The sequence below is a fragment of the Manis javanica genome, chromosome X (genome assembly GCF_040802235.1).
Source record: "Manis javanica isolate MJ-LG chromosome X, MJ_LKY, whole genome shotgun sequence".
Classification (NCBI taxonomy): Eukaryota; Metazoa; Chordata; class Mammalia; order Pholidota; family Manidae; genus Manis; species Manis javanica.
The window spans coordinates 36373389-36401108 of record NC_133174.1 but is presented as its reverse complement, the minus strand read 5'-3'; the positions used below and the strand labels follow the sequence as shown (position 1 = coordinate 36401108).

Below are 27720 nucleotides of genomic sequence, written 5' to 3'. Positions count from 1 at the left end.
TTGTATTTTTCTAGGAAGTTGTCCATTTCTTCTAGGTTTTCCAGCTTGTTGGCATATAGGTTTTCATAGTAGTCTTTAATAATTCTTTGTATTTCTGTGGAGTCTGTCGTGATTTTTCCATTCTCATTTCTGATTATGTTGATTTGTGTTGACTCTCTTTTTCTCTTAATAAGTTGGGCTAGAGGCTTATCTATTTTGTTTATTTTCTCAAAGAACCAGCTCTTGGTTTTGTTGATTTTTGCTATTGTTTTATTCTTCTCAATTTTGTTTATTTCTTCTCTGATCTTTATTATGTCCCTCCTTCTGCTGACTTTAGGCCTCATTTGTTCTTCTTTTTCCAGTTTTAATAATTGTGATGTTAGACTATTCATTTGGGATTGTTCTTCCTTCTTCAAGTGTGCCTGGATTGCTATATACTTTCCTCTTAAGACTGCTTTCACTGCATCCCACAGAAGTTGGGGCTTAGTGTTGTTGTTGTCATTTGTTTCTATATATTCCTTGATCTCTATTTTGATTTGTTCATTGATCCATTGATTATTTAGTAGCATGTTGTTAAGCCTCCATGTGTTTGTGAGCCTTTTTGTTTTCTTTGTAGAATTTATTTCTACTTTCATACCTTTGTGGTCTGAAAAATTGGTTGGTAGAATTTCAATATTGTAGAATTTACTGAGGCTCTTTTTGTGAGCTAGTATGTGGTCTATTCTGGAGAATGTTCCATGTGCACTTGAGAAGAATGTATATCCTGTTGCTTTTGGATGTAGAGTTCTATAGATGTCTATTAGGTCCATCTGTTCTAGTGTGTTGTTCAGTGCCTGTGTGTCTTTACTTATTTTCTGCCCGGTGGATCTATCCTTTGGGGTGAGTGGTGTGTTGAAGTCTCCTACAATGAATGCATTGCAGTCTATTTCCCTCTTTAGTTCTGTTAGTATTTGCTTCACATATGCTGGTGCTCCTGTATTGGGTGCATATATATTTAGAATGGTTATATCCTCTTGTTGGACTGAGCCCTTTATCATTATGTAGTGGCCTTCTTTATCTCTTGTTACTTTCTTTGTTTTGAAGTCTATTTTGTCTGATATTAGTACTGCAACCCCTGCTTTCTTCTCACTGTTGTTTGCCTGAAATATGTTTTTCCATCCCTTGACTTTTAGTCTATGCTTATCTTTGGGTTTAAGGTGAGTTTCTTGTAAGCAGCATATAGATGGGTCTTGCTTTTTTATCCATTCTATTACTCTATGTCTTTTGATTGGTGCATTAAGTCCATTTACATTTAGGGTGACTATTGAAAGATATGTACTTATTGCCATTGCAGGCTTTAGATTCGTGGTTACCAAAGGTTCAAGGTTAGCTTCTTTAGTATCTTACTGCCTAACTTAGCTCGCTTATTGAGCTGTTATATTCACTGTCTGGAGATTCTTTTCTTCTCTCCCTTCTTATTCCTCCTCCTCCATTCTTCATATGTTGTGTGTTTTGTTCTGTGCTCTTTTTAGGGGTGCTCCCATCTAGAGCAGTCCCTGTAGGATGCCCTGTAGAGGTAGTTTGTGGGAAGCAAATTCCCTCAGCTTTTGCTTGTCTGGGAATTGTTTGATCCCACCATCATATTTAAATGATAGTCGTGCTGGATACAGTATCCTTGGTTCAAGGCCCTTCTGTTTCATTGCATTAAGTATATCATGCCATTCTCTTCTGGCCTGTAGGGTTTCTGTTGAGAAGTCTGATGTTAGCCTGATTGGTTTTCCTTTATAGGTGACCTTTTTCTCTCTAGCTGCCTTTAAAACTCTTTCCTTGTCCTTGATCCTTGCCATTTTAATTATTATGTGTCTTGGTGTTGTCCTCCTTGGATCCTTTCTGTTGGGGGTTCTGTATAATTCCATGGTCTGTTCGATTATTTCCTCCCCCAGTTTGGGGAAGTTTTCAGCAATTATTTCTTCAAAGACACTTTCTATCCCTTTTCCTCTTTCTTCCTCTTCTGGTATCCCTATAATACGAATGTTTTTCCTTTTGTATTGGTCACATATTTCTCTTAGTGTTGTTTCATTCCTGGAGATCCTTTTATCTCTCTCTATGTCAGCTTCTATACGTTCCTGTTCTCTGGCTTCTATTCCTTCAATGGCCTCTTGCATCTTATCCATTCTGCTTATAAATCCTTCCAGGGATTGTTTCACTTCTGTGATCTCTTTCCTGACATCTATGATCTCCTTCCGGACTTCATCCCACTGCTCTTGCATTTTTCTCTGCATCTCATCCCATTGCTCTTGCATTTTTTTCTGCATCTCTGTCAGCATGTTCATGATTTTTATTTTGAATTCTTTTTCAGGAGGACTAGTTAGGTCTGTCTCCTTCTCAGGTGTTGTCTCTGTGATCTTTGTCTGCCTGTAGTTTTGCCTTTTCATGGTGATAGAGATAGTTTGCAGAGCTGGTACAAGTGACCGCTGGAAGAGCTTCCCTTCTTGTTGGTTTGTAGCCTTTTCCTGGGAGAATAGCGACCTCTAGTGGCTTGTGCTGGGCAGCTGTGCGCAGATAGCGCTTCTGCTTCCTGCCCAGTTGCTTTGGGGTTTATCTCTGCTGTTGCTGTGGGCTTGGCCTGGCTGGGGCTGTTCCTCCAAAATGGTGGAGCCCCGTTGGAGGGGGAGCAGCCAGGAGACTATTTATCTCCATAAGGGGCCTCTGTGCTCCCTGCTGCCCAGGGGGTTAGAGTGCCCAGAGATCCCCAGATTCCCTGCCTCTGGTCTAAGTGACCTGTCCTGCCCCTTTAAGATTTCCAAAAAGCACTCTCCAAACCAAAACTGCAACAGCAACAATGAGAGGGGGAACAGAAAGAAAGAGAAAAAGAAAAGGAAAAAAAAGGAAAAAACAAGCGATTTTTTTTTTTTTTTTTTTGTCCTCAGGTGCCGGTCCCAGGCACCCGCTCACTGGTCCTGCTGCCCTGTCTCCCTAGCACCAGGGTCCCTGTCCTTTCAAGGCTTCCAAAAAGCACCCACCCACCGGTCCCGCAGGGAAGGAACGCTCAATATTCTTTTTCCTCAGGCACTGGTCCCACGCACCCGCTCACCAGTCCTGCCGCCCTGCCTCCCTAGCACCGGGGTCCCTGTCCCTTCAAGGCTTCCAAAAAGCACTCGGCAAAAAGAGAGAAAAAAAAGGGGAAAAACGCGCGATTTCTTCCGTCCTCAGGTGCTGGTCTCAGGCACCCACCCACTGGTCCCACAGGGAAAAATGCGGGATATTCTTTGTCCTCAGGTGCCGGTCCCAGGCACCCGCTCACCAGTCCCGCCGCCCTGCCTCCCTAGCACCGGGGTCCCTGTCCCTTTTAGGCTTCCAAAAAGCACTCGCAGAAAAGAGAAAAAAAAAAGGGGAAAAATGCGCGATTTCCTCTGTCCTCAAGTGCCGGTCTCAGGCACCCGCCCACCGGTCCCGCAGGGAAAAACGGGGGATATTCTTTGTCCTCAGGCGCCGGTCCCAGCCACCCGCTCACCAGTCCCGCCACCGTGCCTCCCTAGCACTGGGGTCCCCGTCCCTTCAAGGCTTCCAAAAAGCGCTCGCCAAAAAGAGAAAAAAAAAAAAGGGGAAAAACGCGCGACCTCCTCCGTCCTCAGGCACCGGTCTCAGGCACCCGCCCCCCGGTCTCGCAGGGAGAAATGCGGGATATTCTTTGTCCTCCGGCGCCGTTCCCAGGCACCTCCTCACCGGTCCCGCCACCCTGCCTCCCCAGCAACGGGGGCCCGTCCCTCTAAGGCTTCCAAAAAGCGCTCGCCAAAAAAAAAAAAAAACCGCTCCGGTTTCTCTCCACCCGCCGGGAGCCGGGGGGAGGGGCGCTCGGGTCCCGCCAGGCCGGGGCTTGTATCTTACCCCCTTCACAAGGCGCTGGGTTCTTGCAGGTGTGGATGTGGTCTGGATGTTGTCCTGTGTCCTGTGGTCTCTATTTTAGGAAGATTTTTCTTTGTTATATTTTCATAGCTCTATGTGTTTTTGGGAGGAGATTTCCACTGCTCTACTCACGCCGCCATCCTGGCTCCGCCCCTCCTCTGGGATGTTTTTTAAAAGGTCCTTGAAGACATTTTTAAGATGGCAAATTAACTCTTGCTCCTGCACATATCTTCACATGAATATTAATAGGGTTTAAAATTATGACCTATGATGTAAAAGTGAGCTTTGCCTTGTAGGCCTTAGATTTGATTACGAACTTTCTCCTCTCAATTTCCCTCCTTCAGTCTATTAACTGTCCTGAGCATGTTTGTAGCAGCTATTGCAATATTTCCCCTTTCCTTTAGCAAGTCTCTGGTGAGGATCATGGAAAGAAGAGTGAGACCTTTCCTTTAATCCTCCCTGAAGAAAATACCACCATTCTTAGATGATGGTGCATTGTGCCTAATTCTACAAGCTTTTTATGAGGTTTAGGCCCCCCACCCCACCATAGCCCTGGGATTGAGAGTCTTTAGACATCTCTATAGTCTGTTGTACCCATTTTCAGTGAATGGCTGTTGTGGTTTGTCCAGCAAAAATCTCCAGGCATCCACTTTTAAATTCTACCAACATTTGGACAACTTCTTTTTTCATTCAATGAAAAAATAATAACCACAAAGTATGAAACAGGCACCATGTAACATACTGAAGATACAGAGTTTAAATCGACATAGTCCCAAGCTCAAGGAGCTCCAAAGTCTGGTTGGAGAGGCAGGTCCATGGGAACAGAATTATAGCACTGTAAATATAACGTGGTACGTGGCTGGCTTCATGGCATCTCCTGACTACACGGCTGTGTATTGCCAAGCTCCTTGATGGAACCCCTGCTCTTTGAGTAAAGGGAGCTATTTTGTAGACAGCATTGTCAGTAGAATTCATGACTACATCTTCCTTACTCTAGACACCCCTACGCTTCTCTGTCCAGAGCCATTCTTTTAGCCAGATGGCAAGGTGTACAGAAGCCCCAGCAAGTAAACTTGGCCTAAAACTACTAAAGAGGAGAGTGGCCTACCCAAGTGGTCAATGTGGTGGACACTCAACAGTAAGGGACTTATTTCTTCAGTTGCTAGGCGTGTTCCTGGCAGACAGCCCTTGCTTCTTAGCCCCCTGCAGAGCTAACCCCAGCTGCAGAAAAACCACTTTGCTCAAGATCATGCCAATTTTTCTGGGCAGCCCAGTTCCAAAGACTGACTGACGTGAGTGTCTAAGGGTCTTGTCTTCCTGCCTCACTCAGGACAGTGCTGAAGGGCCATCTCATCTTCAGAATCCCGTGCAGGGTTGGGTGAGGCTTCCACTGAAACTTATCACAGTTTGACTTCTCCCTCTGCCGGCTCCTGCCTCTTTCCCCGCCTGTCCACAGCTGTTGATTGCAGATGCACTCCCTAGTAACCCATGCTAATCTCCATCTCAGAATTTCTTGACAAGTTCTGGAGATGGTTGGTGGTGATGGTTGCATAACAATGTGAATGCACCTAGTAACAGTGAATTGTACACTTAAAGATAGTTAAAAGTGGTAATTTTATGTTATGTATATTTTACCACCATAGAAGATAATTTTATGGTATGTGAATTGTATCTCAATAAAGCTGTTATTAAAAAATAGGGTTAATAACTACCTACCCTGAAATATTTGTGAGGATTAAGAAGGATGTATGTGAAGTACCATGTATGTGGTAAGTGCTTGCCAAAAGGTGGCTGTTACCAGGCATGACCTAATTAAATTAAGCAGTTGTTTTATGCAAAGGCCCCCAAAATTGTAAAACACATTGATGCTTAAGGATTGGGATGTGCAGCTCTTTCTGTGGCCTTGAGACGGGTGCAGGAGTCTTCTCTAACAAGCCATATATACACTTGGGTGAGAGCTGTCCTTTCCCAGAGCAGTTGTGCTTGCCCGCTGTACCTCGCCCACACTAACAGAGGAAGAGCCCCTGCTTTACAGTGGTCCCTTCCATCTCAATAGAGGGTGGTAGATGAGGAAAGAGAAGGGTGGCAGTTCTGTTGCCAGTGGTAAGGACTTTGCAGTTCCTATAAGCATGATGGCAAGCCATTAGAGGAATTTGGTCAGGGGAGTGGCATGTTCCAAAATATGTGTGATAAAGCTTATTCTGATTGTTGGAAGACTCTGTGGGCCAAAGGTGGAAAGCAGGGAGAGAATGAGGAAGTTAATGCAATAATAAAGACCAGGGCTGATAGTGTCTTGGACCAGGGAGATTACAGTGAAGGAGATGAGACATGGCTGGATTCTAGATGTATTTGAATGTAGAACTGGCAATGTTTGATCATGTATGGGATGGGAGTAAAAGAGAGGAGTGAAGGGTGACTTTTTATCCTAAGCAACTGATTTCAGGCTGTCTGTAGTTTTATGAATGAATGGATTGGATTATCAGTGTGACCAGTAAGAGTGATGGGGGTCAACAGAGAAAGGGATACAATCAGTGAAATTCCCTGGACTCGGTGATGGGCCATGTCAGTCAGTAGCTAAAACAGAGAGGTGTAGTTGCAAAAGGGATTTTTCCAGGGAGAAACTAGGGTTGCCTGTAGAGGACCTCAGGCTTTGTGAAAGACCATTGGAGGTGGCATGGGAGGCTCTGGAAGTTCACTTCCTAAAGAAAAGGGTTTTCTGCTGGGAGGCACCAAACACTGGATCAGCTGTACTGGACTCTGAGAGCTGTCCATTCCCAACTTCAGGGAGGCCTAGCAACCACCAGCCTGACACAGGACATCAGCAGTGTTGGGTCACAGATTATGGTAGCCACTCCAAACTCAGTACAACTGGAATCCAAAGAGGAATTTGCTTTCTAAACCACTTCCTCTTCTTTCTCTCTCTGAGGAAAGGCACCTATAGTCAATGTGGACTTTGAACATCCCTTTCCAAGAAAAGGACCTTATATAGTGACCTGGATGCCATCTCAGTGCATTAAGTGGGCAGGAAGCTTTTCTCTGTAACAGTAGGTCAGTGGTGACTAGACCAAGATGAAATCCAAAAACTGAAGTCCATTTCTACTCAAATAGTTCATGAATCTATGTTTCTTAAGACATTCCAGGGTTCCTTCTCTGCCTGCTAACCTTCCACACTTTGAACTGAGAACTTATGTCAACCATTCATTTCTTAAAACAACTTCATTGAGGTACACTTCACCTATTATACAGATCACCCACTTAAATTGTATAGTTCAATGGTTTTTAGTCTATTCAGAGTATGTAAATTTTTACTGATGTTTAACATATCTACGGAAAATTGGATTTTTCCATAGATACATAGTACAGCAGGATGAATTTTCATAAAGTGAACACAGTCATGGAGTGGGCACTCAGACCAAGAAAGAGAACATGACTAGTCCCCAGAGGGAACTCCTGCTCCCTTACTAACACTACCCTGACTTCTGTTACTTGTATCGATTAATTTTGCCTGTTTCAGAACTTTATATAAATGGAATCATATAGCATGTCATCTCTGTGTCTGGCTTCTTTTGTGAATTTATGTTGTGAAATTCATCATATTATTATGGTACTTGTAGATCATGCATTCTCATTGCTTTATGGTGTTCCATCATGGGAATAGAACTCATTTTATTTGTCCATACTATTGTTAATGGGCATTTAACATTCTTGTGTATGCATTTGGAGAATATTTGCTGGGGCATCAAGAAGCGGGTCAGAAACTATGTGCATATGCAGCTTTAGTAGATACCGCCGAATCATTTGCCAAAGTGGTTATACCACGTGACACTCCCATCGGCAGTGTTTGAGAGTTCTTTTTGCTCCTTAATCTCATGAAAACTTGTTATTGTCATCAAACTGTCAACCTTGAACTTCTGGACTCTTGGGGAAGGGCCCAAAGATAAATTTAAGGTACGCTCAGAATTGTCCATATGTGTGCACTTTACTGGAGAGATTCCATGGTTTTCAACAGATTTTCAAAGGGGCCCTTGTCACAAAGAAGGGAAAGAACCACTGCTTCAAGTTTTAAAATTTCTTATAATCCCTAACATTGTCTATGGTACAGCCTTTTATTTGAGCCAAGATTTCTCCTGGAAAAGCTAAAGCTGTCTCTATTTTTGAAAACCACGTTATTCAAAGCCAGAGCATTCTGGAATTTTGCTAATACTGGTGCATGTTGGGTAATATGTTGGGGATGTTCAGAAATTATATGCCTTAGACAAAGCAATGGTATTCATTGGGATATTTTAGATGCCTGTGCTATTTAATCAAATAAACACTTATGTGTCTACTAATTGGAAGAGTGAAAAAATTGGCAGAGGGAAACAGATTTTGGCTGGGGCATTATTCTGCTTTGGAAACAACCTCTTGGCATCAGTGGTATTTCCTGATGGTTTCCAATGAGATATGGCTGGAAATGGCTGATATAAGTAGCAGAGGATTAGAGGCACAAAACCCTGAGTCTTTCTCAATGCACTGCTATTCTTTCAGATCAATGTATGAGCTAATTTTGGAGATTCTGCCTGTGGAAAGCAGGCCTGTCTCTATTGGCATGTGTATTTACAACAGATTATGAATGTAAAGGGGACAAAGACATTGATCCAGTCTTTTGGGAGAAGAGTTACAGTTTTCAGTTTCCTAGTTTAAACACTTCATTTTTTCAGAAGAAATTAATTTTCATTGTGTTTAGAAAGCATTCAGTCAGACCTCTGTCTCAGACTCTAAAGAATTCCTCTGCTCCTGTGAATACTATTTGCCCTATAGTCAGTTCAGGCTGCTAAAACAGGGTACCATAGACTGGTTGCTTATAAATAATAGGAAGCTATTTCTCACAGTTCTGGAGATGGGGAAGGCCAAGGTCAAGGTGCCTGCAGATTTAGTGTCACCATCTTCTTGCTGTGTTCTCATATGGAAGAAGATTTCCAGAGTCTCTTTCATAAAGGCACAGATCTCATTCATGAAGGCTGTGCCCTCATGACCTAATTACCTCCCAAAAGCCTCACCCCCTAATACCATCACCCTGGGGGGTGAGATTTCAACATACAAATTTTGAGGGGACAGAAACATTTAGACTATAGCACTACTCTTCTAATCATCCATCCATCCATCCATCCATCCAATACTTGTCAAACATCAACTGAATATATAACTTAAGCATTACAGAAGGATGCGAATGATTTATTCCTTTCCTGAAATAGCTGGAGAGGGAAGAGGTGCCCAGGTGGAACACCGAGCGAATAACACCAAGATAACATGGGCAGGTACAGGCTATTATAGTAGGGACTCAAAATGGAGTGAACTTTATGTTTAGAGCACAGATCGGGGGTGAGGTGAATTTTGGTAGGCTTGAAAAAAGTGAACCTTGAGCTGGGCACAGGAAACAGTGTAAGCTTTGTGCTGATGGAGATTAGAAAGCAAAGAGCCCCCAAGGGAAGACAGGGCAATAATACAGTAGGATGGCCTGCTAAGATCCAGGAAACTGCCTGACCACAGCACAGAGGCCATCTCCTCAGTAGTCACCTTCATCCAGCAACATTGAGAACCTGACTCAGGAGGCTGCATTTGTTCTGATGAGCAAGGGCACATCCCTGTAGAAGATGAGATAGAATGAAGCCAGCCTCCTTCCTGTTCCTTGTGCTGTCCATTCATGCTCCCACCTCGAGGCACTTGCTGAGGCCTCTGCCAGCCTCAGTCTTCCCCCAGATAGTCACATGGTTTCCTCCCTCTCCTCTTTCATCTTTTCACTTAAATGTCACCTTCTCAAGGAGGCCCTCCCTGACCACCTTATTTAAAATTGGAGTACCAAAATAAATAATGTATATGGGATTAAAACCTAAACTATAAAGTAAATACCTGTAAGTTCATAATGATATAAATAAATGACTGAATAAATGGCTAATGGGGCAAAGGGGCAAATCTTCAGAGAAGAACTTCAGCAATTTATGTGGATATGCTCCCTCCAGGAAGGAGAGCTTAATTTCCACCATCTCCTCTTGAGGATAGACTGAAACTAGTGACTCTCCTCCTAAGAACAGAACATAGGAAGGGGGAAATAGTAACCTGATGGTGGAGAAACCCAGCTGGTTCTCCACCCCTTAACCTAGTGATCAGGTTAACTTCACCGGTGATAAGTCAGGTGGTTATCATGTGCCCCAAGGTGAGGGGTTGAGAAGGGGACTTTGCCTATGTGGCAACATCTCCCAAACCCAAAACCCCCATCTAAAAGTGAAAACAAATGGAGGGGATTAAACATGGAGGCATGAGAGGTGAGGCAGAGACCTCCTCCTAAAACCACATATAGTAGAAAAATATAATTAATACAACTAGTCCTGAAAGAGCAACAGGAAAGAAGGCTTGGCCAGACTGCATACACCTGGAAGAGAGAACAGACCTCACAGAACAGGGTAACATACCAGAGCCATGACCCAGCGGGACCCAAGCCCTTCCCTCACCCCAGCTCAAGGGTGGGAGGAAGAGAAATGGAGCAGGGAGGGAGTGGAAGCCTGGGACTGCCAAATACCTAGCCCTGGAGATCTGCTCTGGGAGCACGAACCTACATTGCATGGTGCTCTAGTGATTAGTGGAGTCGGAAAGCTAAGACAGGCAGAATACCCAGAGAGACTGTGATTCCAGCTGCTTGTGGAAAACAGGGATCCATATCCAGTGATCTGGGCAGGCCATCTGAGAGACTTCCTAACAGCGAGAGGGATGCTAAAGGGGCAAGGATTGCACAGAGCTTACTGCTCAGGAGAAAGAACAGGTAAACAAAACTGTCCAGGGGCACTCTGCCCAGCAGGGTGGGAACTTTCATGATCTTCCGGCACTCCATCCCCCTGACTGGCTACACAACTCCAAGGCCCCCCACCATGATACACAGCCTGCTGTGCCTTCCTCTCAGCCAGCCCGCACCTGGCTCACAAACCCTTTTCTGGCATCAGACCAGCCAGAGGGAAGCCCTGCCTGCAGCAGCTACAAACACAAAGCATAGAGGCTTACACCTGTGTGCTTGGCCCACTGGCTCTGGCAGTGGAGACAGGCATAGCAGCTGTGAAGCAGCAAACTTCTCTTTCCTCCCCCCAGGCACCAGCACCACTCCTCTGTGACCCCCAACATCACTCCAGGGGCTGAGCAGCTCCAGAGAGTAGAGCTTCTGGGCACTAGAGGGTGCCACCTACAAATGTGAAACATCAAAGGAACCTGGTTCAAAGCAAAATCTCAACATCAGAAAAAGGGTCGAGTGAGATGGAACTAATAAATCTTCCTGAAAGAGATTTCAAAATAAAAATCATAAACACACTCCTGGAGGTACAGAAAAAAATTCAAGAACTCAGGAAGGAATTTAGGATGGAGATTCAATCCTTGAGGAATACAATGGAGGGTATTAAAAGCAGATTAGATATGGTGGAGGAGACGATTAAATGAAATAGAAATTAGATAAGAAGAATACAAAGAAGCTGAGGCACAGAGAGAAAAAAGGATCTTTAGGAATGAAAAATACTGAGAGAACTGTGTGACCAATTGAAATGGAAGAATATTCGTACTATAGGAGTATCAGAAGAAGAAGAGAGAGAAAAATGGATAGAAAGTGTCTTTGAGGAAGTAATTGCTGAAAACTTCCCCTGTCTGGGGAAGGATATAGTCTCTCAGGCCATGGAGATGCACAGATTTCCCAACACAAGGGATGCAAGGAGAACATCAAGACAAATAATAATTAAAATGGCAAAGATCAAGGATAAAGACAGACTATTAAAAGCAGCCAGAGAGAGAGAAAAAAATCATATAGAAAGGAAAGCCCATCAGGCTATCATCAGACTTCTCAACAGAAACCTTACAGCCCAGAAGGGAGTGGCATGATGTATTTAATGCAATGAAGCAGAAGAGCCTTGAACCAAGAATACTCTCTCTGGCAAGATTGTCATTTACATTTGAAGGTGGGATTAAACAATTTCCAGATAAGTAAAAGCTGAGAGAATTTACCTCCCACAAACCATCAGTACAATATATTTTGGAGGGACTGCTACAGATGGAAGTGTTCCTAAGGTCAAATAGGTGTCACCATAGGTAATAAAAAGGGATAGACAAAGAGTACAGAAAATGATACCTAATATATAAGGAATGGAGGACAAAGAAAAGGAGGGAAAAAAAAGAACCTTTAGATTGTGTTTGTAATAGCATACTGAGTGAGTTAAGTTAGACTCTTAGATAGTAAGGAAGTTACCCTTGAATCTTTGGTAACCACGAATCCAAAGCCTGCAATGGCAACAAGTACATACCTATCAATAATTACCCTAAATGTAAATGATCTGAATGCACCAATCAAAAGATATAGAGTCACTGAATGGATAAAAAAACAAGACCCAACTATATGCTGCCTACAAAAGACTTACTTGAAACCCAAAGACATACACAGACTAAAAGTGAAGGGATGGAAAAAGATATATCATGCAAAAAAAAGGGAGAAAAAAGCAGGTGTTGCAGTACTTGTATCAGACAAAATAGTCATTACATAATGATAAAGGGGTCAATTCAACAAGAGGATATAACCATTATAAATATCTATGCACCCAACACAGGAACACCTACATATGTGAAACAAATACTAACAGAATTAAAAGGGGAAATAGAATGTAATGCATTCATTCTAGGAGACTTCAACACTCCACTCACTCTAAAGGACAGATCAACCAGACAGAAAATAAGGAGACAGAGGCATTGAACAACACATTAGAACAGATGGACCTAACAGACATCTACAGAACTCTCCACCCAAAAGCACCAGAATACACATCCTTCTCAAGTGCACATGGAACATTTTCAAGAATAGATCATATACTAGGCCACAAAAAAGAGCCTCAGTAAATTGAAAAAGATTGAAATTGTACCAACCAGTTTCTCAGACCACAAAGGCATGAAACTAGAAATGCATTATGCAAAGAAAATGAAAAAGCCCACAAACACATGGAGGCTTAACAACATGCTCCTAAATAACCAATGGATCAATGACCAAATAAAAACAGAGATCAAGCAATATATGGAGACAAATGACCACAATAATTCAACACCACCAAATCTGTGGGATGCAATGAAGGCCGTGCTAAGAGGGAAGTATATTGTAATACACGTCTACCTCAGGAAAGAAGAACAATCCCATGTGAACAGTCTAAACTCACAATTAGTCAAACTAGAAAAAGAAGAACAAATGAGGCCCAAAGTCAGGAGAAGGAGGGACATAATAAAGATTAGAGCAGAAATAAATAACATCGAGAAGAATAAGACAACAGAAAGAATCAATAAAAGCAGGAGCTGGTTCTTCAAGAAAATAAACAAAATATATAAACCCTTAGTCAGTCTTATCAAGAAAATAAGTCTACAAACAAAATCAGAATCAGAAATAAGAAAGGTAAAACCACTACAGACACCACAGAAATACAAAGAATTATTAGAGAATACTATGAAAAATTATATGCTAACAAACTGGATAACCTAGAGGAAATGGACAACTTTCTAGAAAAATACAACCTTCCAAGGCTAACACAGAAAGAAACAGAAAATCTGAACAGACCAATTATTAGCAATGAAATTGAATTGGTACTCAAAAAACTATCTAAGAACAAAGGTCCTAGACCAGATGGCTTCACTGCTGAATTTTATCAAACATTTAGTGAAGACCTAAAACCCATTCTCCTTAAAGTTTTCCAAAAAGTAGAAGAGGAGGGAATACTTCCAAACTCATTCTGTGAGGCCAGCATCATGCTAATGAACACAGATGCAAAAATACTCAACAAAATATTAGCAAACCAAATTAAAAAATACATCAAAAAGATCATCCATCATAATCAAGTATGATTCATTCCAGGGATGCAAGGATGGTACAATATTCGACAATCCATCAACATCATCCACCATATCAACAAAAAGAAGGATGAAATCCACATTATCATCTCCATAGATGCTGAAAAAGCATTTGACAAAATTCAACATCCATTCATGAGAAAAACTCTCAACAAAATAGGTATAGAGGGCAAGTACCTCAACACAATAAGGGCTATATATGACAAACTGACAGCCAACATTACACTTAACAGTGAGAAGTTGAAATTTTTTCCTTTAAGTTCGGGCACAAGACAAGGATGCCCAGTCTCCCCACTTTTTTCAACATAGTTCTGGAGGTCCTTGCCACAGCAATCAGGCAACACAAAGAAAAAAGAGGCATACAGATTGGTAAAGAGCAAGTTAAACTGTCATTGCAGATGACATGATATTGTACATAAAAAAAAACAAAAGAATCCATTCCAAAAGTACTAGAACTAATATCTGAATTCAGCAAAGTTGCAGGATACAAAATTAATACACAGAAATCTGTTGCATTCCTATACACTAACAATGAACTAGCAGAAAGAGAAATCAGAAAAACAATTCCTTTCACAATCGCATCAAAAATAATAAAATATCTAGGAATAAACCTAACCAAGGAAGTAAAAGACCTATACTCTGAAGACTGCAAGACACTCGTGAGAGAAATTAAAGATACCAGTAAATGGAAACACATCCCGTGCTCATGGATAGGAAGAATTAATATTGTCAAAATGGCCATCCCGACTAAAGCAATCTACAGATTCAATGCAATTCCTGTCAAAATACCAACAGCATTCTTCAGGAAACAAGAGAAAGTAGTTCTAAAATTCACATGGAACCACAAAAGACCCCAAGTAGCCAAAGCAATCCTGAGAAGGAAGAATAAAGCTGGGGGGATTATGCTCCCGAACTTCAAGCTCTAGTACAAAGCCACAGTAATCAAGACAATTTGGTACTGGCACAAGAGCAGATGCATAGACCAGTGGAACAGACTAGAGAGCCCAGACACAAACCCAAGCATATGTGGTCAATTAATATATGATAAAGGAGCCATGGGCATACAATGGGAAAATGACAGCCTCTTCAACAGCTGGTGTTGGCAAAACTGGACAGCTACATGCAAGAGAATGAAACTGGATCATTGTCTAACCCCATACACAAAAGTAAATTTGAAATGGATCAAAGACCTGAATGTAAGTCATGAAACCATAAAACTCTTAGAAGACAACATAGGCAAATAACCTGAATATAAACATGAGCAACTTTTTCTGAATGCATCTTCTTGAGCAAAGGAAACAAAAGCAAAAATGAACAAATGCGACTCATCAAACTAAAAAGCTTCTGTACAGCAAAAGACACCATCATCAGAACGAAAAGGCATCCTACAGTATGGGAGAATATATTTGTAAGCAACATATCCAGCAACAGGTTAACATACAAAATGTATAAAGAACTCACAAACCTTCACACCCAAAAAGCAAATAACTCAATTAAAAAATGAGTGGAGGATATGAACAGACAGTTCTCCAAAGAAGAAATTCAGATGGCCAACAGGCACATGAAAAGATGTACCACATTGCTAATTATCAGGGAAATGAAAATAAAAACAGCAATGAGATATCTCCTCACACCAGTTAGGATAGCCAGTATCAAAAAGACTAAGAACAGCAAGTGCTGGCAAGGATGTGGAGAAAGGGGAACCCTCCTGCACTGTTGTTGGGAATGTAAGCTAGTTCAGCCATTATGGAAAGCAATATGGAGGTTCCTCAAAAAAGTAAAAATAGAAATACCATTTGACCCGTGAATTCCACTCCTAGGAATTTACCCAAACAATATAATTTCTCAGATTCAAAAAGATATATGCACCCCTGTGTTTATTGCAGCACTATTTACAATAGCCAAGAAGTGTCCATCCATAGATGAATGGATAAAGAAGAGGTGGTACATATACACAATGGAATACTATTCAGCCATAAGGAAGAAACAAATCCTACCATTTGCATCAACGTGGATGGAGCTGGAGGATATTATGCTCAGTGAAATAAGCCAGGCGGAGAAAGACAAGTACCAAATGATTTCCCTCATTTGTGGAGTGTAACAACGAAGCAAAACTGAAGGAACAAAATAGCAACAGACTCACAGACTCCAAGAAGGGACTAGCGGTTACCAAAGGGGAGGATTGGGGGAGGGCTGATGGGGAGGGAGGGAGAAGGGGATTGAGGGGTATTATGATTGGCACACATGGTGTGGGGTGGATCATGGGGAAGACAGGGTAGCACAGAGAAGGCAAATAGTGATTCTGTGGCATCTTACTACACTGATGGACAGTGACTGCAATGGGGTATGGGGGGGCCACACGATAATATGGGTGAATGAAGTAACCACATTGTTTTTTCATGTGAAACCTTCATAAGAATGTATATCAATAATATACCCAAATAAAAAAAAGTGAACTAAGGGCACACCAAAAAAAAAAAAAATGGAAACAACTTCAGACAGATCCAAATTGAGGGATGTGATATGAAATACCTGATCAATGTTCTTCAAAACTATCAAGGTCATGAAAAACAATGTAAGACTGAGAAATTGTCACAGGCTAGAGAAAAATAAGGAGACCTCATAATAAATGCACTGTGGCACCCTGTGTGGAACCCTGCAACAGAGAAAGTGTATTAGTCAACAAACTGTTCAAGTCTGAATAAAGTAGAAAGTAAATATACAGCAATGTACCAGGGCCAATCTCCTAGTGTTGATAAATATACCATGATAATGTACAATGCTAACATTAGGGAAAACTAGGTGAGAGATACACAGGAAATTTCTGTGCTATCTCTGCATATCTAATATCATTCTAAAATAAAAAGTGTATTTAAAGCATAAAAGAAACTTCTGCAGGTGTTGGTCAGGATGTGGAGCAAGCAGAACTCTCGTGCATTGCTGCTATGTTAACCTAGCACATTTGATTCCTGGGGAAAGCTTGCAGTGCTTTGTTCTGTGGCTTTTCCTTAAGATGCTTGCATTCCTGCAATTGGTTTTTCATCCCCTTCTGACTTATATGATGTTTATGGTTGTAATTTTCTGACCCTCCAGGCTCACAAGGCCTCCCCACCTCACTGAGACATTCGCAAGTATCATTGGCAAATGAGATTACTTTAGGTAATCCCACTTCAGTACTGGCATTTAAATTTTACATGATAAAAGTGTTCCAATTTCAGAAGGTAACCTTTTCATTGTGTTTGTTGTGGCACCAAATTTATGTAGATAACAGAGAATTTTGCTGGAAATCTCTATGCTGAAAAGGTAAGTGGGGTTCTGAGGACACAAGGAACCAAAACACTTAGGTGTATCTCACATACTGATAACATGATTTTGCCTGCAGACATTTACCTACTTGGCAGATTTCACTACTTTTACCTTGTAGTAAATGTTTCTTTTTAAAAATATTTTGTATCTCATAGGGCAAATCATACCCCTTCAGGGGCCCATTCCCACCTATGTGGAATCCAATTGTCTGCCTTGATCATAACAACTTTTGGAGGACAATGGATGACATGGGACGAGAGGTAAAGCTCCCTGAAATTTCTTTGACTATGTTTGTATTTTTCATGATAAGTTTAGTCCTTAAAAGAAAGACAGCACAGTGTATCAGCAGTGTCTAGCACACTGCTTAGTACATAGTATTTCTCAGTAAAGATTTCATGAAATGAATGAATGAACTTGCTTCTAACCTCTAAAAGAAAGAGATGTCCAACAGACTGCTATTTGTGTACTACTGATGAGGGGAGAGAAGATCATTTATCTGTCAGTCTTCCTGGGATGATGTTTCTAATTTAGAGAATCCTCCAGTCATAGCAAGATAGGACTTCTGGGTGTTTGAGTCACCACCATCCCCAAACCTGCAGAGCATAAGGAAACACACATAGAGCTTGACCTGAAACTCCAATCTGGCTATGGTTTGATGCAGCTGTCTGTTCCTTATGAAAGAGCTGAATTTATGAATGTTCTCTCTAAGTTAGTAACTTAGGCATTGATGTTTGGGAAGAGCCAGTTACGACATTGGCTCCATTTATCATGCAGGAAGTGTTACCATAAGTTCAATATGGATAGAATGGTATAGAGCTCTAAGAAGAAAGTGACACAGACCGTCGTAGTTGTGCAGTAAAATTCACCTGAGGGAATTTTGAAAACTTACCTTTTTCCTTCTTTAAGTTGGAGTTTTTAATTCTATTGAAAGAGTTATTAAAAAACAAAGTTACAGTTGTTTTCCCCTTCTGACCTCATGTGAATTGTAGATTCCCAGTGACGCTCCATGGAAGGCGCCCCTTGCAGAAGAGTGGGACCACATGACAATGAAGGAGCTGCTGGACAAGATCTGCTGGACTGAGTAAGACTCTCCACTAGGCACTGGCATGTACTGTGACTCTCTTTCAGGTTTACTTAACAATACTAGCCAACGGTGTGGGAAAAATAGCTACTTTGCGTTTAAGACCCGCACCATTTGGCCTGGTGGAATGCTAAAAATCTTGGAGCTGGGTCCTGCCCTAAAGATGTCCACACATTGAACCCACTTCTTGGGAATAGTTTTGCATCATGGATGATGTTACACCATAAGGTCCTCAGAACAGTGTGCTGCCTTCTTTATTTTGAACAGCTTAAAGACCATCAGTTTGAAGATCTCATTTGTCAAGTTGTTGATGTAGGAATACTTCGTACTCCTCACTGGTGGTTGAGTGTAGAGATGGTGCAAATGCACTTGAAACACCTTATGGGATGGGGTACAGCTCTTAAGGATTTGAAGAGAAATTTCTAGAGAAGTTCTCTGGATTATTCACAATGGGACCAACAGCTCCTCTTTGTTGACAAACAGGCAGCATTGAAAGCACGTATTCATGAGTCAAGCATTAAATTCTGGTTGGCAGAGCTGGGGACTATATATACATTGCAGAGGCAGGTAGCATTACATATACAGGCAGACAGCGTGGAAAAGGCCTCAGTGCTCCTGGACAGTAGAAAAAAAGGAAAGGAGTGTAAGGGTTTCAGTCCAAGCACATAGTGAATTTGTGGCAAAGAAAGTAAGAGAAATGGAAGCCAGGTTCAAGGAGTCTGTCCTGCCATACTAAACAGCATTTGTGGGAAATATGTTTGGCTCTGGGGTTGATGTCTTCCTTCTCTAGGCACTGGGGAGGGAAGCTGGGGCATTGAAAACTGAAAATAAAAGAAAAAGGTTTTAGGATATATGAATCTAAGATATGAAAATAATCTAGACAAAATTTACATACTTCTTGATATGCAAATTAAGTCTTAGAATTTAGCTTAAAGAAGGAGAGAGAAAAGAAGAGAGGGGAAGGGCATATGGGGAAGGGGGAGGAAGAAAAAGAGGAGCATTATTTTTAAAAGGAAAAATCTAAATGTCTCATAATAGAAGATTGGTTAAATTTATTAGGGGACATCCATGAAAATGGAACACTACAGTCTTTTCAAATCATGTTGTAGAAGAGTATTTAATGGCTTGAAAGAAATTATAATACTAAACACATAGAAAAGCAGGCTGTCATGGAGTAGGTACAGTATGACATATGATCTCCTTTTTAAAAAGGAAACTGTTGTATATGCACTGCAAAAGCAATGGCACCCACCAAAATGTTTTTAAACACCTAATGTTGCAATGAAAACATTTATTCATGCCATTACAAATGTTCCATCAAACATCGCATTCCACGGTTGCAGAATATTCCATGGAAAGTGAACACCATAAATATATTTATCCACTGTCATCCTGTTGGACATTGTGGTTAGTTCCAGTTTTTCATATTTATTATAATTATATAATACTCTGTGATAAACAGCTTTATGTTTTTCTAATGTCTTCAGCCTTTGAAAGCAACCAATTTTGGAATAGTACAATCCTTTTATGGGTATGAAATCAATGCCTATTATTAATTATAGCCTTTTTAACACTTATCTAATGCTATTTACCATCTTTTTTTTTGAGAATGTAGTTTACAATACAACTTATTCTGATTATAATAAAATTGCAGTATTTACTTGTGAATTCTATACATTGGATTTTCAAAATGCATTATTTAATTATCTGCATTTATTTTATAACTTACATAATGAAAAGTTTTGATAGATTCAGTTAAGTCTTTTATCCCTGTAAAGCTTGGAAGCTCCTTGAAGATAGAATTAATTGTATTCCTTTGGGATCATAAAAAGCTGACTTTCTCTACCATAGTCCTTGGCCTAGTCCTCCCCTTAGTGACTCTTCTATGTGGTTGACTGACAAAAGACGGCATTCTGAGATATTAGGTATATATGAACACAAGGTAATTTTCTAACTTTTATAAAGCAAGATATATATGATATCATTTCCTGGTTTGAAAGGAAGAAATCCCCAAAATATCCAATCTGTGGTTACTCAAACTAAAGTACCATTATATATTCAAAGAATAATGTTGAGGAGGCCTTCAGTTTTTATCATGTATAAAGTGCTTTTCAGAAACACAAATTAAATATACAATGTGCTCAAAGCTCTGTAAATACACCTTCTACAACCTATAACTAGAAAAAAATGCACCAAAATGAAACTAGTCATTATCCTTTAGAAGGCAAAAATATGGAAGATACTCCTTCTCCCACCTTTTTATTTGATGATTTTTTCAGATTTTATATACCATGTATATATTTTTAATGTAGAAAAACATAATGCTTATCTTTTAAAAAGTCAACAGGGCAAAGAATGTGAAAATATTGCACTAGCTTCTTTGACCTTCCACCCTTCAGATACTGTTCTTCCCATTTTTCTCACTAAAGCACCCTGGGTAAATTAAATAAAGGCTTAGACCTGGCCTGGCCCTCCAGAGAGAATTACTTTTTGATCTCCCTCCATTTCAAACCAGGATTCTTTCTTTCCCACCCATTTGGCAACAGTAACAATGAGAATTGCAGCAATATTTTTATGTCTAGTATTGGCTGTCAATCTGGGCCAATGTTAAGTTTTAGTTATTTATTATTTATTATTTATTATCCCTTTACCTTATGCCACCCTAATTCCCCTATAAAATAAGGAACAAAAGAAATAGGACATCAGGAAACAGCAGAGGATATTTTCATTTGGAAGCAGTGTTTTAACCCAGTGTCCAGATATTTGATTTAGAGAGATGTTGCAGACGGCCTCTGCAAAGACAGCACATGTCAGCAATTTCCATCCCTTCAGTATCACAAGAAATCTTGCAAAACTAAGTCTAAGTCACTTCAACAGATACATTATGCTATTTGCAGACTAAATGATGAGGACCATCACAAAAGTGCTGTCAGGTTGTTATGGCTGCAAACATTGTCAGTAACTGGTATGTGGGAGGTGTGATTCAACAAACTTCCAGAGTCAAGGTATGCTAGAGTAGAGAGGAGTCCCTAGGTGAGTATTTGCACTCTCAGGGTTGTTAGCAGACCATTTACAAGGCATTTTGAGTATTAAAAAGCATGAGGTTTCTGGATCACTGTCTAACCCCATACACAAAAGTAAATTCGAAATGGATCAAAGACCTGAATGTAAGTCATGAAACCATAAAACTCTTAGAAAAAAACATAGACAGAAATCTCTTGGACATAAACATGAGTGACTTCTTCATGAACATATCTCCCCAGGCAAGGGAAACAAAAGCAAAAATGAACCAGTGGGACTATATCAAGCTGAAAAGCTTCTGTACAGCAAAGGACACCATCAATAGAACAAAAAGGTACCCTCCAGTATGGGAGAATATTTTCATGAATGACAGATCCGATAAAGGCTTGACATCCAAAATATATAAAGAGCTCACGCTCCTCAACAAAGAAAAAGCAAATAATCCAATTAAAAAATGGGCAGGGGAGCTGAACAGACAGTTCTCCAAAGAAGAAATTCAGATGGCCAACAGACACATGAAAAGATGCTCCACATTGCTAGTTATCAGATAAATGCAAATTAAAACCACAATGAGACATCACCTCACACCAGTAAGGATGGCCACCATCCAAAAGACAAACAACAACAAATGTTGGCGAGGTTGTGGAGAAAGGGGAACCCTCCTACACTGCTGGTGGGAATGTAAATTAGTTCAACCATTGTGGAAAGCAATATAGAGGTTCCTCAAAATGCTCAAAATAGACTTACCATTTGACCCAGGAATTCCACTTCTAGAAATTTACCCTAAGGATGCAGCACTGCAGTTTGAAAAAGACAGATGCAGCCCTATGTTTATCGCAGCACTATTTACAATAGCCAAGAAATGGAAGCAACCTAAGTGTCCATCAGTAGATGAATGGATAAAGAAGAAGTGGTACATATACATAATGGAATATTATTCAGCCATAAGAAGAAAACAAATCCTACCATTTGCAACAACATGGATGGAGCTAGAGGGTATTATGCTCAGTGAAATAAGCCAAGCAGAGAAAAACAAATACCAAATGATTTCACTCATCTGTGGAGTATAAGAACAAAAGAAAAACTGAAGGAACAAAACAGCAGCAGAATCACAGAACCCAAGAATGGACTAACAATTACCAAAGGGAAAGAGACTGGGGAGAATGGGAGGGTAGGGAGGGATAAGGGCAGGGAAGAAGAAAGGGGGTATTATGATTAGCATGTATAATGTGGGGGGTGGGGGAAAGGAGAGGGCTTTGCAACACAGAGAAGACAAGTAGTGATTCTACAACATCTTACTATGCTGACGGACAGTGACTGTAATGGGGTTGTGGGGGGGGACTTGGGGTAGGGGAGAGCCTAGTAAACATAATGGTCTTAAAAAAAAAACAGAACAAAACAAAAAAAACCTACAAAAAAAAAAGCATGAGGTTTGAATCAGGTATGATCTGGTTTGAAGTTGTACCATTCAGAGAGCTGTGTACTTACATATTACTAACCTCTCTGAGACTCAAAGTGTTCAGGCTGGGGAAAAATAACATAACTCTTTCATAGAGTTGTTATGATAATTCAATAAGATAATAGGTTTAGAAACCACAGAGTTTGACAGAGTTCAATAAATGGAAGATAGTGTTATTTATTCTATCTATTGTCAGCACTACTGGGTGGCAAACCCTGCCTCAGGTATAACCAGATGAACATCATGCAAACTAAGTTGAAAGGGAAACTGGTCTTTATTAAAGATATGCCTAAATACACATTACTACTGGTGAATTTTAGGATGTGTTAGAGATAACCAAGTCATTGGAATGGCATGAGACTATTCACTGTCTAGTGTGCCTCCAGATTGGATATAACCTTTCACCACTAACCTGCCAACCCCAAGCAAGAGTTTGCCTATATGCTCTGTTAATCGCCTTTTCCCCTCATCCTGATTTTAGCTTGCCTTTCAGTAGGCAGCAAAATAACCAAATAGGTAACTGTGACTAATGCTGTGTTTGGTAACAGCACCTAGCATATCCTTTGCACATTGTGGATAATTTAAAAATAAGGTTCAATTGATATTTTTCATCAGCCATTCATTCATTCAGTTGTCCAATAGTTGAGTGCTTACTATGTGCCAGAGATACTTTGTGCCAAAAATGCTATTTTATTAAAGGGGACACTGGCTTTAGTGATCAAGAAAGTTAAGACCTCTGCTCTCATTAGTTGATATTATAGTGAGGGAGACAGCAATAGAAAATAATAAACCAATAATCAAGATAATTTAAGACAGTGCAAAGAGTTTTAAAGGTACTGTACTCTGGTAAAATGATTGAGAATGCCAGCGTACTGACAATATGGAAGCTGGTGCTCATTTTTATAGACATATAGGAGTTCATCCTTCAGGGAAGACATTAGAATAAGTGGACAGAGTACAGGATAAAATATAGGCATGGGCTAGAACACTTAGGGCTTTGGAAGCCCTAAGATCTAAATCTTATTGTGGTTCTGATGGGATGCCCCTGGGAGGTTTTAAGCCTGGGAATGACATGATTTGATTTACACTTTAGAAAGAGCACGAAGGTGGGAGCGGGAAAAAAGTTTCTGGCTTTGAGTGTAGTGAGTAGATACTAGGGGAAGATGAGTGGAGGCAAAGAGACCCGTTGAGAGGAAATAATTGCAATACTCCTGGCAAGGGATGATGCTAAATTAGTGGTGATGAAAGTGGAGTGATGTGGGAGAGACAGCAGGACTTCCTGATGGATTGGATGGGGGGAGAGTAATAGAAAAAAAAAATTTAGACTGATTTCTAGAGTGTTGCCCCTGAGCAACTGGGCAAATGGTAATACCTTTTACAGAGATGGGAATCACTAGAAGAGTATCAGGTGTGTGGGGAGAAATCATGACAGTGCAAAATAAGGAACACAAGAATAAGGAAAACACAGAATAAAGTGCTTTGGTTAAGGGGAAAGTAAATCTCATATTCCTGTAAGCTCTGATTTTATAATACTAGATTCTAGTGACAATTCTCTGCAACTTGCCAAATTGTGCAAAACTTGGCCAAGTAAATTTATTGTTTGAATAATTTCTAGAGAATGAACATGCCCTCCTGCACTTGCCAATTTTTCTCTTGTTTCTTCCTGCACAGATCTGTGAAGCAGTTTGCCTCTCTCTTTGTGAACCTGTGTGTCACTGCGGAGACCCATGAGGTCTCCGCTCTCTGGTTCCTGTGGTATGTGAAGCAGTGTGGGGGTACAACCAGGATCATCTCAACGACCAATGGAGGGCAGGTATGCAGCCATCCCTCCACCATTTCCATAGAAAACATCCCTGCCTAAATGCATCATCCTTCAATCATGAACACATGAAGCAGGGGGCTGGTTTGTGGCCTTTAGAACTTTATCATGGTAGCCCAAAGTGGCTTTTGTAAGGGACAGTCCCTTGTTAGGTCCCCAGTGTGAGAACCCAGCAGCCAATGTAATTGTATGATTAGTCTTATCTCTCTTTGTGTACATTTGCAATTTTACATTTGGATATATACCTTATTATTATTTGGTAAGTTCGTTGGAGACCATCTAATAAACATAGCTTGAGCACTTCTCAGAAAGCTCAGAAACAAAAGTCAGAAATGCGTGTTCAATTTAAAATGTACACACACCCCACGTGGAATTCATTCATTCATTCCCTCCTTCCTGGGCCCAGCACTATATAAAGCACCGTGCTAGGCACAGTAGGGAGTGGATTAGAGTTCTTAGATAATCTGTTTAGCAGTTATTCTCTTTTCCTCTTTCCTCCTCTTCCTCCTTATGCCCCTCCTTCTTCTTTCCTCCTTCTCTTCTTCCTCTCCCTCTTCTCTTTCTTTTTCTCCTTTTCCTTCTTCTTCCCAGACCCATTTGAAATAGTCTTTAAAAAAGTTAACTGAACTAAAAATTTAGGAGAAGGCAGTCAACTCAACTGTGTGCACAACCATGCAGAACATTCAGGAGTGTCAGCAGGGCTTGGGACAGGACAGATTGGGGCAGTGAGGTGAAGTGACTTTGTTGGCCACAGAAGCAGCAGGCTTCTGACCTGGGGTGAGTTGGGCAGCCTGCAGCAGAGAATAGGCTGGCCTGGAGGTGGGGGGCCATGAGGTTCTAAGGCTGAGTAACAAGGGGGAAAGCAAGCTTAGGTGAGCTCAGGCAAGTGGTGGCCGAGCTGTAAGCAGAATTTCACTGGACCCAGCAACCCAACCAAAGGATGCAGGGGGCTAGTGGCTGGGCAAGTGGGACAGGAGGGTCAGGCTGAGGATGTGCAGCTGAGGTTGGAGGCTGGGAATGTGCAAGAGCATAGCCTAACAATCACCTTGTTAGAAAGCCTAGGAGGAAACAATGGTTAAAAATACTATTCAGAACAGCAAAATGGAATTTTATACATCTCACATAAAGATACGTGAGAAAACCAGCAACTTGACAACTGATGCTTGTTTCTAAATTTCCTGCCCACCTCTTGAGTCCTTTTTTCTTTTCAGGAGAGGAAATTTGTGGGCGGATCTGGTCAAGTATGCGAGCGGATAATGGAACTTCTCGGGGACCGAGTGAAGCTGGAGAGGCCTGTGACCCACATTGACCAGACGGGAGAAAATGTCCTTGTGGAAACCCTAAACCATGAAGTGTATGAGGTAACCAAGAGCCTTAAACTATGGAAAAGAAGCCAGCATTCCATAGATAACCAGAGCTTAAATAAAGCTGAGAATGTTCCAGATTTCATAGATAATCCCTTTACCAAAAGTAAAAAAGCTACCTCGATCTGAAAGAAAGGAAAAGAGAATCACAATATTGAGGGTGGGGGAAGATTTATACAAACATGTATTATCAACCTGTATTGGACTCCTCTATAATTAGAAATCCAATGGAAATATTTACTTAATAAATATCAGGTGACTCTGATGTGCCTGGCATTATTCTAAAAGTTGGGAACAGAGCAGTGAACAGAACAGATAAAATTCTCTGTCCTCTTGTGGCTTATATTTTAGTGAAGGAGAAAGGCCTAATCAAATGTATCTTTAAAATATAGAGTATGCTATGCAGTGATAAGTATTGTGGAAAAAATCAAGCAGGGGAGGGGAAGAGGGTGTGCCAGGAGGTGGGACGGAAGGATTGGTCATGCAAGTTTTAATAAGGTCATCAAAGAAGGTGATATTTGAGCACAGAACCAAAAGAGATGAGGGGTTGAACCATGTGGCTCTCGGGTCAAAACATTCCAGGTAAACCAAACAGCCAGTGCAAAGGCCCTGAGGTAGGAGCAAGCCTGACATGATGAAGGAACAATGAAGTGGTCAGAATGGCAGAATTAAGACTCGTGAGGGGAAGAGTAACAGGAGATGAGATCAGAGTTGTTACATAGGTCTGTTTCATGCGTGGCCTTGGAGGTGAGTCTAAGGAACTTGATTTTGACTCCATCTCCACTGGAGGTTATGAACAAGGGAACAATATGGGCTAAATCTGGTTTTATCACAGTTCTCCCAGTTTCTCTGTTAAGAAGAGACTTGAAGCGGGACAAGCATAAAATGAGGGGAAAAAACCCAATCCACCAACCATGTTTAACCATGTTATTTTCCTTCCAGGCTAAGTATGTGATTAGCGCTATTCCTCCTGTTCTGGGCATGAAGATTCATTTCAATCCCCCTATGCCAATGTTGAGAAACCAGCTGATTACTCGTGTGCCTTTGGGTTCAGTCATTAAGTGTATGGTTTATTATAAAGAGCCCTTCTGGAGGAAGAAGGGTGAGTACTTTCCTTAGATAAGGGCCTTTGGGAGAAGAAGGTCCAAGAAGCTTGGTGCAAAGACACTGATTTGTTTGTAACTTTTTATTAGACTACTGCACATGAAACATTAGTCTAGGTTCTAAGTACAGGTCTAGAAAATTAAACGCATTGGCACAAACCCATGGAATTAACTTCCATTGGAATGTGACCAAGTCTTTTTATAATTCAGTATAAAGTTTATTGAATCCTGCCACAAAAACTTGTGAAAAGAGGTTATTAGTATTTTTGCTAATACAATTTTTAAAAGTATGGGTTAATAGAGCCATGCACAAAGGTAGGGATTCTGAAAATTTCCAGGCAGTCTCCCAATAGTGTTCAGATTCTCCTGTATTAAATGAAGTTCATTTATTATACATATATATTCAATAAGTGTGCTGTTCTCCAGGGAGAGAATTGTGGGGATGCCTGCTAAAGTACTAGATTCTGCAACAATGGGAATATTCTAGAGCCTCTCCATCCAGTATGGCAGCCACTAGCCCGCTGTGGGTATCGAACACTTGAAATGTAGCTAGCAAGATCAAGGAACCCAATTTTTCAGTTTTATTTCATTTTAACTGCTTTAAATTCAAATGTTGAAAAGCCATACCCATGGCTACTGTATTAGACAGCACCATGCTAGAGTCTTATCACATGGACTCTGTTCACATTGACTTTTCTTCCAAAAGGAGGCCATGTAAGAACAGTCAGTACCTGGGAGTGAGGGCAAAGGGAAGGAGGGACTGAAAGGAGGAAGACTGCAGAAGTCAGAAGACTGTGCTGGAGGCAAATGGGGGA

General features: G+C 41.0%; 1 protein-coding gene across 3 annotated transcripts in view; it reads left to right on the top strand.

Moving 5' to 3' along the window:
- The window catches only part of MAOB (monoamine oxidase B), a 116550-nt gene that overhangs the window by 72912 nt on the left and 15918 nt on the right, over positions 1-27720 (top strand). For all 3 annotated transcript variants that reach the window (XM_037001517.2, XM_037001518.2, XM_037001516.2), the window contains 5 exons: positions 17214-17318; positions 18048-18139; positions 24291-24432; positions 25650-25799; positions 26745-26904. In XM_037001517.2, coding sequence (XP_036857412.1) covers positions 17214-17318; positions 18048-18139; positions 24291-24432; positions 25650-25799; positions 26745-26904 — 649 coding nt within the window. The remainder of the gene's footprint in view (positions 1-17213; positions 17319-18047; positions 18140-24290; positions 24433-25649; positions 25800-26744; positions 26905-27720) is intronic.